Below are 16231 nucleotides of genomic sequence, written 5' to 3' on the forward strand. Positions count from 1 at the left end.
CGAACTCAGCGAATACAACAAAAAGACCCTCTAAGAGAACCAACCAACCGGAATGACCTATAACCGTATCTGCAAGGAAACCAACCAAGCAGAACGACAAGCTTGACCACGGAAGAAAAACGTCATCAATTTTTTAAGGAATCGAAATCAAATCTGCTTGCAGAAAAAAAATTTATAAATACATCTATCCCTAAACATACCATTACAAGCGAAAGCAACTGTTTAAAGAAGATCTGAGAAACCGTAAACCAAATTCCCTTTTTTTACTATTTTAATTCTCACACTTGTTTTTTTCAGCATGACTTGTTGACCACTACTGAAATTAATGAACTTTGTACATTCTAACAAATTAATGTACAGTTTTAATTTCAAACTTACACCTTCTGTTTTGAACATGATAATTTATCAGCATTGAAACATTTTAGTTTGTCAACATTGAAACATTTTCATTTGTCAACAGTGAAACTATATATATTGCTTTTCAGTAGGAAAGCAGGCAAATCACAAATGCTATCAGGTAGATGGCCCTACTCGATCTGTAGGAAAGGTGTAGGTAGAAATTCCATAACATGTACCCAGTGCAAGCTATAGACACATAAGAGGTGCAGCAATATCACAAGAAGGTCAACTGGGAAAATAGTTTTCATGTGTGGGAAGTGCACAGGTACAATAAACACTAAAAATGTATAGAAAATAGAGTTCATCAACTGCCAAGGGGGTAAGCTAAAAGTAGTTGATAGCTTCTGTTACCTAGGTGACCAAGTCAATAGCAGAGGTGGATGCTCTGAGAGTGTAGCTGCAAGAATAAGAATAGGCTTGACAAAATTCAGAGACTCCCTACCTCTGTTGGCAACAAAGGTCCTCTCCCTCAGAGTGATAGGCAGACTGTATGATGCCTCTATGCAAACAACTATGCTACACAGCAGTGAAACATGGACTGTGACCACTGCGGACAAGCACAGTCTTTTCAGGATGTGTAATGTCAGTGTGCATGTACAAAAGTGTGTAAGCATCTTGAGAGAAAAATTGGGCGTAAGAGGCACAAGATGTGGTGATCAAGAGAGACAAGTGTGTTGGTGTGGTCATGTGATGCATATGAATGTGGACAGCTATGTGAAGAAGTACCAATCTTTAACTGTGGAGGGAAGCTGAGGAAGAGTTAGACCCAGGAAGGCATGGATGAGGTGGTGAAGCATGATCTTCAAATTTTGGGCCTCATGGAGAAAATGACTAGTGAGCAAGACCTTTGGCAATATGCTATGCTTGAGAAAACCTGTCAAGCTAAGTGAAATCGTGTGCCAGTGTCACATAACTGGCATCGATGATGGTGGCACTGGGCATTATAGAGGCAATGTGATCAATGCTGGTTTTGTGTAACTATCACCTGTGCTGTGGCATGTAAAAAGCACCTTTCAAGCGTTGGGCTTCACGGAGGCAATGACAAATGACCAAGACCTTTGCCAATATGCCGTACTTGAGTAGAAGACCCACCAAACCAAATGAAATCATAGTCATGGCAGATACTGGTGTCATACAAGTGGCACCTGTGCTGGTGGTACATAAAAGCACCCATTACACTCTCAGAGTGATTGGCATTAGGAAGGGCATCCAGCCATAGAAACCATGCCAAATCAGACTGGAGTCTGGTGCAGCCTCTCAGCTTACCAGCCCTCGTAATTGTCTGGCTGTAGAAAATCTGCTTAAAATAATTTCGTCTGTCACATCATCCTCATCATTGACTGCTGGACATTATTGTCTCTAGTCCCAGGCTCCAAAGGGTCAGTTATCTAGTTTCCATGATGCGTAAGTGACTGAGATCACAACATTCTTCACTGAACAGGACACCAGCCCATCACAAGGTGACCCATTTACAGGTGAGTGAACAGGAGCAACGTGGAATGAATTGTTTTCCTCAAGAACATAACACATTGTCTAACTCCAGAATTGAAACCATGATCTTGCAGTCATGAGTGAAACACGCTAATCACTATGCCACACACCTTTACTCATGCCTTGGCCAGGCTCTCTATCAGTTTTGACACCAAATTCTTTCTACTTGTTTCGCTTATTTGACTGTGGCCATACTGGAGCACTACCTTAAAAAGCACCCAGTCCACACTGTAGACAAAAAAATGTCACTGGTTATGTTATTTGCAGACACTCCATTACAAAAGTGTATCCAGCCTCCTTGACATGCTACATGTCCTTTGTATGCAAAAATGGCATTAAAATGGTGTTACTTCTAGTGCTCCATGTAACTATGTCTGTGCTGTGTCATTCTTTTACTTTTTTACTTGTTTCAGTCATTTGACTGTGGCCACACTGAAGCACCACCTTAGTCGAACAAATCGACCCCAGGACTTATTCTTTGTAAGCCTGGTACTTATTCTATTGGTCTCTTTTGCAGTATCGCATCATCTTTTAACGTCTACTTTCCATACTAGCATGGGTTGGACGGTTTGAGTGAGGGCTGGTGAGCCAGAAAGCTGCACCAGTCTCCAACATCTATATATATATATGTGTGTCTACCAAATCCACTCACAAGACTTTGGTCAACCCGAGGCTATAGTCGAAGATACTTGCCCAAGGTGCTATGCAGCAGGACTGAACCTGGAACCATGTGGTTGGTGAGCAAGTTTTTTACCACACAGCCATGCCTGTGCCTATAGCAAGCATCTTACCACACAGCCTTTTGTTCCAGTTGATTTCATCAACAGAACAGCCAGCTTATGACATTAATGTGCACATGACTGAGCACTCCACAGACATGTGTACCCTTTACATAGTTCTCAGAGAGATTCAGTGCAACACACAATGAGGACAAGACCAACCTTTTTGAATTACAGGTACAACTCATTTTTACCAGCTGAGCAAACTGGAGCAACATGAAATTATGTGCCACTGGGATTTGAACTCACAGGCTTATGATTGTGAGCCAAATACCACTAACCACTAAGCCATGCACCTTCATCTTTGTAAGTATGCTGAAAGGAATATTAAAACAATGATGAGCTATGAATGAAAGGATACAGGAATACTTACATAACGACATTGATACCAGATAACTGTGCAATAATGTGCAAGGAACAACAAATGAGGAGTGCTCGCCAAACGCATGGTGTTTTTACAATTCTCTTCCAAACATGAAACATAGATGTCTCTGTAAAAAATATAAGCGTTAAGCTTGATTATTTTACTATATTTTGCATAGGGAATTTATTGAAAACAAACAGCATACAAAACAGTTTAGTAGAGGCTAACATAGTTAATGTTGTGTGATGCCCTTATTTAAGAATATTTAATCAGCTAAAATTACATCAGTTTGAAAAGTGTTAATGATAATTCTTGATACAAAAGTCAAGGGAGACAACTCCTTTTGAATCATTGCATTAAATGTGTTAACCCATACTTAACTCTATGTTTTTACTGCAGAGGACATCCGTGGGAAATTTTATTGCATGTTAGTATACGACAACATTACTCATCAAAGAGGTGCTTGGCTCTCCCACCCCTCACCCTAGATGGAATTTTCTAATCTGAAGGAAAGAAGCTTTGATTTGCAGGGTAAAGAATGGTGTAGGAAATGGATTTCATATGAAATATCTCAATTTCTACATTGAAAATTTTTCTTTTATTAGATAGTCATGCACGCAAACACACACACACATGCACACACACACACACACACACACATGTATATACATACATTATATACATATTATACACGTGTGTACCCTTAAGGTAGTTCTCAGAGAAATTCTGCATGACACAATGTGACAAGGCCAACCCTTCTGAATTACAGGTATAACTTATTTTTAACTGAAGAATGTACAGCTGAACATGGCTAGTGACTTCAGGCTTAGGGCCAGGAAGATCCAGAGGCACAAGCCAATATGGAAAAGGAGGTCGTGGAAGCTCAAGGACCCCTCAAATGGGCAGAGATTCAGAGGTGTCCTTAATGAGGCCTTTGATGAGATGAAGGAAGAGATTGAGACATATGACATAGAGGACAACTGGAAGTTCCAATGGGACAATCTATTAAAGGCAAGAGACCAAATCTGTGGTTGGAGTAAAGTCTCTGCCAGACCAAGAGTGATGTGGTGGTGAAACAGTGATGTTGACAGGGCTATAAAAGAGAAGAGACAAGTCTGGAGAGAATGGAAAAGAGCAGGTAGCAAAGAATCATATCAGAAAGCTAGAAGGGAGGTTAGACATCAGGTTTATCTAGTTAAGGCTGAAGCAGAAAAGAAGAGGTTTGCCAAAGTCCTATAGAGTAAAGATCACACACACACACACACATGTATATACATACGTTATATACATATTATACACGTGAAGTGTTCTGGATTGCTAGACAGTGTGTCAGTGAGAATTGAGTTATTGCAGGAGAGAAGTGTGTGTGGATGGATAATGGTATGCTTGCATGTAGTAATGTGGACAAGAAAGAGGTGTGGAAAAGCTACTACGTAAGACTGTTGAATGTAGAGAATGAATGGGATAAAGGGAGTCTTTCTCATGTGAACCCAACAGAGGGGCCAGCTATCTTAGGGGACAGCAGTATGATAAATAAGGCAATTAAAAACATGAAAACCAGGAAAGTCTGTGGTCCATTCAGAATCATGGCTGAGATGCTCAAAATATCCAGTAAGGGCTAGTTACCCACATAGTTAATCAGGTCATGCAGGAAGATGTAGTACCCAGTGACTGGTGTAGCAGCAAAATTGTTAGCTGCTACAAGGGTAAGGGTGATGCTTTAGATAGAAGCAATTACCAAAATCCTGGACCAGGTGATGAAAATTATGGAGAGGGTTATTGCCCAATTAATTAGGAACCGAATCAGGCTAGGTGAAATGCAGTTCAGCTTCATCTGGAGGAGAAGCTTTACTGATGCTATTTTATAGTCAGGAAACTGCAAGGAAAGTACTTAGCTAAGAATAAACCTTATACTTAGCATTTGTTGATCTAGAGAAAGCCTTCGATAGAGTGCCCTGCTGTGTGATATGGTGAGCACTGAGGAGGCTAGGGAAAGATGAGTGGCTTGTGAAAGCTGTACAGGCCAAGTACAAAGATGTTGTTAGTTAAAGTGAGAGTTAACCATGAGTACAACAAAGAATTTGGTGTACACGCAGGGGTTTGTCAAGACTCAGTCCTCAATCCCTTCCTTTTCATCATTGTCCTCCAGGCCATAACAGGAATTCACAACAGGAAGCCCCTGGGAACTACTATATGCTGATGATATTGCCCTCATAGCAAATTCCATATCAGAGCTAGAAAAGAAATTCCAGGTGTGGAAGCAAAACCTGGAATCTAAGGGCCTTAAGGTTAACTTAGCAAAGACTAAGGTCTCAGTAAGCAAGAAAACAGACAAGATTCTACGCACTTCAAGTAGGTGGCCCTGTTCAATTTGTAGGAAAGGTATAGGCAGGAATTCCATATGATGTACCCAGTGTAAGCTATGAACACACAAGAGGTGTAGTAGATTAATAGGATGGCTATCTGAGAAGATAGTTTATGAATGTGGAAGATGTAAAGAATCCATAAAAACTAGAGACTTGGGAAAGTGATTCTCTCAAATGCCCTGGCAGCTCATAGAGGTAGCAGATAATTTCTGCAACCTAAGGGACCAAATTAGTTGTGGAGGATGCACGGAGACAATGATAGCTATTCAGCAGGACAGCTTTTCACAACATCAGTGAATGTTTTAATCTCTGTATCTTGTATCAGAAGTGACGAATTCTTGTCTGAGCATGTAGCAGAAAGTTGAACACCTGTGATAGATATATAAATGTGTAGTAGATATATGGGTACATGTTGCAAATGAATGAATCCTGTGGAAGACATATGGGTACGTGTAGTAGATATACGGGAACATGTAACATTTAGTTGTGTACTTGTGGCAGATAAATGAGGCACATGTTGCTGACAGTTGAATATCTTTAGCAAATATCTTTAGCAAATATATTGTTACATGTAGCAGACAGTTGAATAATTGTGGCAGTATATGAGTAAGTAAGGACCGTGTGATCAGGAGGGGTGACGAGGAATGGCTCCTTTAGTACATCGCATGGTTGATACAAATAAAAATATGAAAAGAGGATAAATGAGTATAAGTGCCAGAAGGAAAAAGAGACAAATTGCACCAATACCAACCAATCAGAGTGGTGGACACAACAGGGTCCAAAGGTGCGGCCAAAGGCTATCTGTTATCCACTACATCTGTATTTATGTATATATAACACAGAGAGAGAGAGAGAGAAGTACGCTACAAGTACATGTAATGGATATATGATTACATGTATCAAATATATGGCTACATGTAGTACATATATGGGTAAATGTAGCAGATATTTAAGTACCTGTGGTTGATAGTCAAATACCTACAGTGGATAAATTTGTATATGCAACAGGTAATTGAGCAACTGTGGAAGACAGTTGGGTACACCTGACATATATATGAGTGCATGCAGCAGGTAGCTGAAAACCTGAAGCAAATACATGGGTACATGTGGGAGACAGCTGAGTACCTGTGACAGATATATGGTACATGAACAGACAGTTGAATAGCTGTGGAAGATATCTGGCTATACATAGCAAATATCAGTGCATGTAGAAAGTAGTTGAGTACTTGTAGTTGATATATGAGGTTGGTCTTGCTAATATAAGGGTATATGATATGTAGCAGATGATTGAGTAGATGTGGTAGGCAACTAAATGTGACCAATATGGGTGTAGATAGCAGGTAGTTGATATAGGAGGTACATGTGGTAGACAGTTGACTTGCTATGCTAGATGGTTGCGTACCTGTGGCGAATATGGGTACGTGTGGTGAATATTGGTACAGGCAACAGGTAGTTGAGTATCTGTGTAGCTACATGGGAAAAGCAGCAAATAATTGAGTATATGTGGTAGATATATATGGGTACATAAACAGACAGTTGTGTAGTTGTGGAAAATAATTGAGTGCATGTTGCAATTAATTGAGTACATGTGGCAGATATATGAGGTACATATAACAGTATGTTCAATAACCATGGTGGCAAGTAGTTGAGTAGCTGTGGTAAATGTGACCTCATGTAGCAAATGTAGCAAGCAGATGAGTACCTGTGGCAGATATATGAGGTACCTGTAGCAGAATGTTCAATACTCTTGGTGGCAAGTAGTTGAATAGCTGTGGAAAATGTGAGTTCATGTAGCAAGTAGATGAGTACATGTAGCAGATATATGGGTGTATGTAATAAGTAATTGTATACAAGCAGTAGATGTATGAGGCACATGTAGCTGACAGTTGAGTTGTTGTGGCTAATGTGGGGTACATAAAGCAGTAGCTGAATGTCTACATCAATCAATGTACATGTGGCTGTCATATAAGTGTTTATAGATTACATGTGTGATGCATGTAACTGTAAACTGAGTTTTTAAAAGCTGAAAACTGGAATAGTTGCAGTTGGCAATTGGAAAAGGGATACTTGCAGATGTTGATAGCATACTCATAGTAGAACACATGTATGTCGGTGGTATACTTGTACATGTTGCTGGTATATTGCAGTAGTGAATGGTGCACTTGCAATGCTCACTGATGTATTACAGCATTTAATGGAAAGTTGCAGCAGTCACTGGCATATTGCAGCAACAAATGATGTACTTGTTGCAGTTAATGGGATACTTACAGAGTTCATATTTGCAGAAGTCAATAAAGAACTTGCAGAGGTCAAGGTTGTACTTACAGAGATTAATGGGGGTACTTGCAGTAGACACAGATGTGCTTGCAGCAGTGAATAAATGGGGTACTTGGAGTAGACACTGGTGTACTTTCAGCAGTGAAGGGGGAACTTGAACTGGAGAACAGGGTACCTGTAGCAGAGTACACAGATGCAAGACTGTTTCAAGTAACAAGTTTTCTCACTGGTCAGACAAAACTTATTTGTAAACTTGAGTATTCATTGTTATAGTTAATAAATTATAAAAGATGGTTAGTTGACAGAAATGGTAAAGAGTTTGGAGAGAATATTGTAAGGAATTTAGTTTTACTTCCTTACATTTCTGAGTTAAAATTATACTAAGCTGTTAAGATACAAATCAAACATATATTGGAATTCATTCATAAGTTTTGGTATGAAAACACATTTGAAACTTCTTCTGGTTGTGTGATACAAACTTCTTGCTTCAAAGTGATCTTAATTAAGACCGTTCATCAAAACTCAATGTTAATTTATTACAAACACCAGACTAATAATAATGATAAAATTATTTTACTAAATACTTGAAAATTAATTGAAAAATTAATTGAAACAAAGGTAGTATATTTCAACATAAACATGGTAACAAAAGGGTCAAAATATCTGTATGTCTTCCTTAAATCATCTACATCAGTGCTACTCAAAGTTGTGGTCCGTGGACCAGTACCGGTCCATGAGCCATTAGTTGCTGGTATGCAGCAAGTTTCCAGAAAAGAAAGAAACATAAAATGCTTATGTAATATTGTATTATTTGTGTACAAAATAAATATAAGATTAAAAAAAAATTGTCAACTTTTATTATATTCATTATATATATATTGTTTCCAGTATGAATTAATATTACTAAGAAATTTTATCAGTCTCTGGCACATTGGGAAAAGAAACTGCCGGAGCGCAACATCAGATAGTTTGAGAAGCACTGATCTACATCACTTTTTTATATTCTGTACAGTTCTCCCTTAGAAAACATTTTATCTAATAGAATTAGCGTAGCTAGAGTGTGTGCCACCCAGTGTGGCTCCTCCATTTGTTGTCCCCAGACCCCGCAAAAAAAAAAAACACATTGCCTACGGCAGATCCAAAAATGGTGTCCCTTTAAAAGTGCCACCCAGGGTGGACCACCTCCACCGCTCTCCCCTAGTTATGTTAGTGTTTAATAGTGATCTCAAAAATAACCAATATAGTGAGTGGTGAGTACCATAGATCAAGTATTAAACTCTCTCTCTCTCTCTCTCTCTCAACCCTCTCTCTTTTACTTCCTCTTCCTCCTCCTCCCTTCTTTCTCCCTTCCTCCTCCTCCTCACCACCACCACCATCATCATCATTTAATGTCCATTTTCCATGCTGGCATGAGTTGGATGGTTTAACATGAGCTGGAAAGCTTGGAGAGCTACACCAGACTCTAGTCATCTGTTTTGGCATGGTTTCTACAGGACTGGATACCCTTCCTAATGCCAACCGCTTTGCAGAGTGTACTGGGTGCATTTTATGTGGTGCCAGCCCAGATGCTTTTTACATGGTGCCCCTCTCTTTTAATTTGCTAATCTGGTAACTTACATTATTGTGAAAGATAATGTTTCTGTCATAATTACCCATGGTGCTTATCTTTTGAAAATATCCTCCTAAATCATATCAATACCAAACTAAAAGACATTATTAAATAAGAGTAGGTGCACACGGAGCAATGAAACTGTTCTGCATGCTCTTGTACAGCGTCTGCGCATTGCTGATTTGTGGAGCTTCATAGGAGGGGAGTAGGGGCGGATGGGGGGAGGGGAGGAGGAGGAGGATGTTGAAGATGATGAATGGTCTTTGCTCAACACTGACTTGAGTGTAATTAACAACAACAAAAACAAAAATGAAAAGAGAGTTCTAGAAACTCCAGAAAGATTCTTTCTTGATGTTACAAAAATTTTAAAAAAGGTGAAACTTTGTGATATTTCAGGGTACTTTCTAGGTTTAACTGGAAAACTGCCAAAAATGTGACATGTACTCTTGTAAAATTATTCCACTATCAGCAGCAGCAGTAGTAGTAGCAGTCACCTCATAGATGAAAATAGATCAAGGTTTGCTAAAGAGTGCAGACATAGCAAATTCTTTGTTAAAGTAACTAGAACGTTCCAAACTATGTAATCACTTTACTAAACCACCGTGCCACAGAATCAGTGCAGAACATAAGTTTGGAGTTTTAATGGATGCAAAGAATAATCAAATAAATAAATAAATAATACTAATAATAATAATAATAATAATAATAATAATAATAAAATGCTTTCTAATTGATGTATCAATACCAGCAGATGACAATGTTTCCCTAAAAGAGAGAAACTTTCAAAATACAAAGACCTGGAAATAGAGGTAACTCGAATGTGGAATCTAAAAACAGAAACAATTCCTATCATAGTAGGTGCCTTAGGTATAATAAAAAAAATATTCAGACAAATACATAACAAAAACACCAGGACTTACAAATATATATAACATACAGAAAATTGCACTACTGGGCACTGCACACATCCTATGCACTTTCAATATAGTAACCATAAGAGCATCACAGCAGTTTGCTGTGATGCTCTTATGGTTACTATATTGAAAGTGCATAGGATGTGTGCAGTGCCCAGTAGTGCATCACAGCAAACTGCGCTCGGTAGTGAAGTGAAAGCACGTTATAAAAATAAAACTACTGAATAATAATAATAATAATAATAATAAATAGACAACACATTAGAAAGTGATAAGTGCAGAATCTGTGGACAAAATGGTGAAACCGTATGGCATATTACCAGCCAATGTACATCACTAGCCCAGAAGGAATATAAGAGACACCATGACAATATAGCAAAGCTTGACCATTGGACATTTTGCAACAAGTATGGACTTGACAGAGCGAAACCGTGGTTCAAACATAAACTCGAAGGTATCGTCGAAAATGATAATGCAAAGATCCTATGGGATTTTATGATTCAGTGTGACCATGAGATAGAGAATAGGAAGCCAGACATAGTCTTAAATGAGAGAGAAAGCAAACTATGCTGGATCATAGATATGGCATGCCCAGCTGACAACAAGGTATGCGATAAGGAAGAAAGAAAAGTTGAGAGATATCTGTTAGATTAATAATGAAAATTTTAGTAAATTCTTCATTATTTTAAAGTTTAATTGAAACAAAGGCAATGTATTTTAACAGAAAAATAGCAATGAAAGTGTTAATCGGAATTTATATTTGTGTGTTTTTGCAAAAGTTGTAGTCATATTAAGCATAACAGGTGCCAATTAAAGACAGGTAAGAAAATGTTCTCACAAATAGGGGTTTGTTTTTGTCACATATGGCTCAGTGGTTAGAACATCAGGCTCATAATCATGGGGTAGTGAGTTTGATTCATGGACTGAGCAGTGTGTCATGTTCTTGAGCAAGACACTTTATTTTACATTGCTCCAGTTTAGTAGGCTGTGGGAATGAGTTGCAACATCACTGGTGCCAAGCTGTATTGGCCGCTTTGCTTTTCCCCTTGGATAACATTGGTGGGATGGTGAGGGAAATTTGGTATGCATGGGAGACTGCTGATCTTCCATAAACAACCTGCCCAGACTTGCACCTTGGAGGGGAACTTTCTAGGAGCAGTCCCATAATCATTCATGATTGAAGGGGTTCTTTACCTTCTTTAAAATCACATCACACTGTAAAACTCCATGTATAATATGTTATTTATTGTCAACCAAAATCATCAATAAGATTAGAAGGTGTGTATAATACATGGTATTAGGCAACAGAGTTTCTCATTCAAAGCATTGTGAGCGGGTTTGGCAAGTGATATGATAAGAGACTGTGTTGAAACTAAAGCAATTACAGTGAGGCAGACATGTGTTAGCCTTTCAAAAACACACAAAAACTGTCACCTTCAGTTAATCATTTATTATTTCACATCAAAAGTTTTCATCACACAATTTGCAACCTGGTCACTGACACAGCTCAAATATAACTGGTCTGAGACAAGATTGTTGGCCAGTATACACATGGCCTCAGGGTTTTAAATACGAAGCTTTCTCTCTCATCTACATAAGTCAGTCATTCTTGTTGTAATCACCTGGTCTTCTTTATTAGTCTTGTATGCTTTAGAATGGCTAAAATGAAACTTCCATGCTGTAATTACATTTTTGTATTATTTTAAATTAATTGATTTTATACAAAATATAAAATTGAAAAACTAATATATAGGTTTATAATAGCTTATAAATACTCTTATATTGCCCTCTAGCAAAACACAGTAAAATAAGATAATTACGAAAGAACTAAAAAAATTATCCTAATTTTTTTCACCTTAATCGCTTGTCATAGGTTGCTGTATAATGAAAAGTTAAATATTTTCCAAGATCATATCTCTGGTATGTATGCGACATGGACTAAGAAACTCAAATGTGCACTGAATTGACTTATTGTGTTCTGTCAGAGGGTGGCAGTGCAGCAGTTGTACAGTGTTGTGTATTATACATAATATTATAAGGCTCTCCCCCCAACTGCCAATTAAGATGCATTTTTAAAAAATTCTTTTTATTTGTTTCAGTCATTTGACTGTGGCCATGTTGGAGCACCGCCTTTAGTCAAATAAATCGATCCTGGGACTTAATCTTTGTAAGCCTAGTACTTATTCTATCGGTCTCTTTTGCCGAACTGCTAAGTTATGGGGACATAAACACACCAACATCGGTTGTCAAGTGATGATGGGGGACAAACACTGATGCACAAACATATACATAGCTCTCTCACTTTCTCTCTATATATATATTATACAATGGGCTTCTTTCAATTTCCATCTACCAAATCCACTCACAAGGCTTTGGTTAGCCTGAGGCTTTAGTAGAAAACACTTGCCCAAGATGCCACACAGTGGAATTGAACCCAGAATCATGTGGTTGGGAAGCAAGCTACTTACCACACAGCCGCTTTTGCGCCTATGCATGAACTTTTACAGTGATTGAGTTACAGCTTTGTAATATTGATTTTTAATTTTGATGATATTTTATCTGACTATTGAATATTGATATTTAATAGTCAAATAGACAGATATATGGATTCTGATATATGCAGACAAACTAGATTGAATTGAAATGTATTCTTTTCCCATAAGGCATATTAAAACTTCCTTGGCTAGCTAGAAATAACAGCAAACATTCCTCAAGCCATACCCTATGGCTTAAAAAGAAAGGGAAGAACTATTGTGTTATAGTACTAAACACATATACAATCAGAGAAAAGAAAATGATTACATGGTCACAGTTGGAACAAAATTAAATTGAGGTTTGCTTGACTTAGGGTTAAATAACAACAGCAACACCACCAACAACGACAACAGTAAGAATTCTAAAGGCTTACTTTCCAATCCACCACTGAGATCCTGTCGAATTTTTATCTCTTCAGTGTTTGATGTTACCAACAAACTAGACATTTCTTTCTCAACTTCATCGAGTTTCCCCTTTTGTAACAAATACCGTGGACTTTCAGGTAACCAGATGAACCCCACAAATTGGATGACTGATGGGATCAAGGCAAATCCCATTAAATATCTGCAAAGAAATATAGATGTGAAAACGATCAAAGAATATATCTTTGGCAAATACAGTGTTACTATTTTAAATCTCAGATGAAATAAAAGAGGAGACTGGATTCAAAAGTAATAAATGGCATGAAATGTGATTAAGTTCATCATCAGTTTGAAGGCATTTCCTGCCATATCAGTGGATGAAGGGTCTAGAAGATTTTCTATGAAAGAATACACAGTGATAATTTCTCATTGTCCAATCAAGGCTATAAAAAGGAACTGGACACAATAACCAAGCTCTGTATACTTACAGTGCTCTTGCAGCATACAACACTGACCTGTGCCTACAAATGAAGCCTATTAACAATAAAAAGAAGTGAGCCAGTGGGATCTGCGACAGATTGTGATGGCAGTGTATGACCATTGGTGAGTCAACTTATATCTTCACTGTTGAACAACTGAGGGAATGTCTGGGATAACAAGAGAGTCTTTAAGTGGTTAACATACTAGAACTAGTAGTTAAAATTCCCTCAAATCATATAGCTTCTTATAAAAGGCAAGGAGACATTAGATAATATAATTCTGATAAGAGTCTTCCCTCACAAGCCAATAAGATTTGTGCTGTGCTCGAGAAGACCCAGCAAGCCAAGTGAGACCATAACCGTGGCCTATGCCAGTGCAGCATCACCAGCCCATCTAAGAGTACCCTTCAATCATTGGGCAATAAACTGTGCTTGTTGAGACCTGTTGAGGCAAGAGAAATCATTGTTGTGGCCGATGGCAGTACCGCCTGATTGCACGTAAAAAACACCATTCGAGCATGGTCGTTGCCAGTGCTGCTTGACTGGCCCCTTTGCCAGTGGCACGTAAAAAGCACCATTTGCGTGTGGCTGATGCCAATACTGCCTGACCAGCCCTCGTGCCAGTGGCATGTAAAAAGCACCTACTACACTCTCAGAGTGGTTGGCATTATGGAGGGCATCCAGCTGTAGAAACTTTGCCAGATCAGATTGGAGCCTGGTGCAACCTTCTGGCTTTCCAGACCTCAGTCAAACCGTCCAACCCATGCCAGCATAGAAAATGGACATTAAACGATGATGATGATGACAATAATAAAACATACCAAGCACAAGGTGACAAACTGGCAGAGTCATTACTGCACCAGACAAAATACTAAGGAATATTTCATGTCTTTAAGTTGTGAGTTCAAACTCTGCTGGGGTCAACTTTACCTTTCATGTTTCAGGATTGATAAAATAAAGAACCAGTTGAGCATTGGAGTTGATGTAATCGACTTAGCTCCTCTCCTGAAATTGCTGGCCTTGTGCCGAAATTTGAAACCAATATGTACCAAATAGTAATAATGCTAAATGACATTTTTGCTGAATTCTGACACATGAATATTCTGAGTTCAAAATCAACTGAGGTCAATTTTGATTTTCATCCTTTTTGTGGGGTTGATGAAAGAAGTGAAGCGATAGCTAGATAGTTGAATGATCTCCCTTGCAAGAAAGATCATAGAGTAACCTCCCTTTCTAAGTTTCTCAAAGCATTTGTGTCATGAGACGTGATTTTTAATTATTCAAGAAGCCTAGCGTTTCTCTTTTAAGTTTCTAGAATGTCTGGTGTTCCATTTATAAAAACAGCTTGCTAACCCTGCTCTTCGCTTCTTAGTCAATTAGACGTAGAGCCATTCATGTCATTGCTATGTCTGTCTATTTCTCTGAAAACCACCACTTAGCTGTTATTTCTACATTTTCTATCTGTGAACTTTCTTGCATAGATTACTTCATTCAACTAGATTCTACATTTTGGTTATGTATCATCATTGACCAGTAAAGAAAATATATTTTTATGTAGTAAATATATAGTTCTTGAATTTATTCATCTCCTTATGAACTCTTGTAATAATATACATGCAGCCACATCAACACCTTGTACTGACTATATATTCCCACTACAGAAGTACTCTTTGAATGCTGGTGGGGGTCGATGCAAGCAACTCCTCCATCCTGGCCTGGCACCAGAATTTGAAAGCATTATGTACCGTTGTTTTGTTAATTATTTTAAATGCCTATGTAGTCACAAGCTTTCATAGGCTCACTTTTGGCCTTTCTACCCTTCACCTAGCAGAACATCGACGGTGCAACAGCTGAGGATTAGACAGCTGCACCAGCACTCATTTATACTCATTTCAAGTTGAGTAGGCTGGAGTAGTGCTTAAATGAAGTGACTTACTCAAAGAGACATGTTGCCTGGTCCATTTCCTTAAAGGGACAGGATGGTCACAGCTGGAATGCTTTTGATTGTAGGTCAACTTGACCAATTATTGACAGGTGGATGGGAGTGGTAAACTACAATAGCAACATAAACCAAAACAGAAGGAATATACACAATGGTGTATTTGATAATCCTCATCATTATCATCAATGTTTAAGGTCTATTTTCCAGGCTGGCATGAGTTGGAGGGTTTCACAGGATCAAAAATGTCACCAGACCCAGACTACATTGAGTCTCAATGCCTATTTTGGAATGGTTTCTATGTCAGTTTACTCTTCCAAATGCTAAACAAATTTGCGTATGTATGTGTGTTTGTGTATGTGTGTTTGTATGTGTGTATGTGTGTGTGAGTGTGTGAACCTGATTATGAGTATAAATGTATATGTATGCATGCATTTATATGTCTGTATATGTGTGTGTACATATATATGGATACATATGTGTGTGTGTGTGTGTGTGTGTGTGTGTGTAGCACGCATGCCAGCACTGCGTAGAAGCACCAAGTATACTCTGTAAAGTGGTTGGCATTAGGAAGGGCATCAAGCCATAGAAACCATGCCAAAACAGACTTGGAGCCTGATAGCCCTTCAGCTAGTCAGCTACTGTCAAACTGTCCAACCCATGCCAGCATGGAAAATGTATGTTAAATGATGATGATGATATATATATATATATATA

At 38.4% G+C, this 16231-nt stretch overlaps 1 protein-coding gene across 2 annotated transcripts in view; it reads right to left on the reverse strand.

The window, feature by feature from the left end:
- Nucleotides 1-16231, reverse strand: part of LOC106874825 (proton myo-inositol cotransporter) — a 101587-nt gene that overhangs the window by 20463 nt on the left and 64893 nt on the right. For both annotated transcript variants that reach the window (XM_052966157.1, XM_052966156.1), the window contains exons 4-5: nucleotides 13108-13298; nucleotides 3043-3160 (exon numbers count right to left, since the gene is read on the reverse strand). In XM_052966157.1, the coding sequence (XP_052822117.1) occupies nucleotides 3043-3160; nucleotides 13108-13298 (309 nt within the window). The remainder of the gene's footprint in view (nucleotides 1-3042; nucleotides 3161-13107; nucleotides 13299-16231) is intronic.

Source organism: Octopus bimaculoides, chromosome 3 (genome assembly GCF_001194135.2).
Source record: "Octopus bimaculoides isolate UCB-OBI-ISO-001 chromosome 3, ASM119413v2, whole genome shotgun sequence".
NCBI classification, from domain to species: Eukaryota; Metazoa; Mollusca; class Cephalopoda; order Octopoda; family Octopodidae; genus Octopus; species Octopus bimaculoides.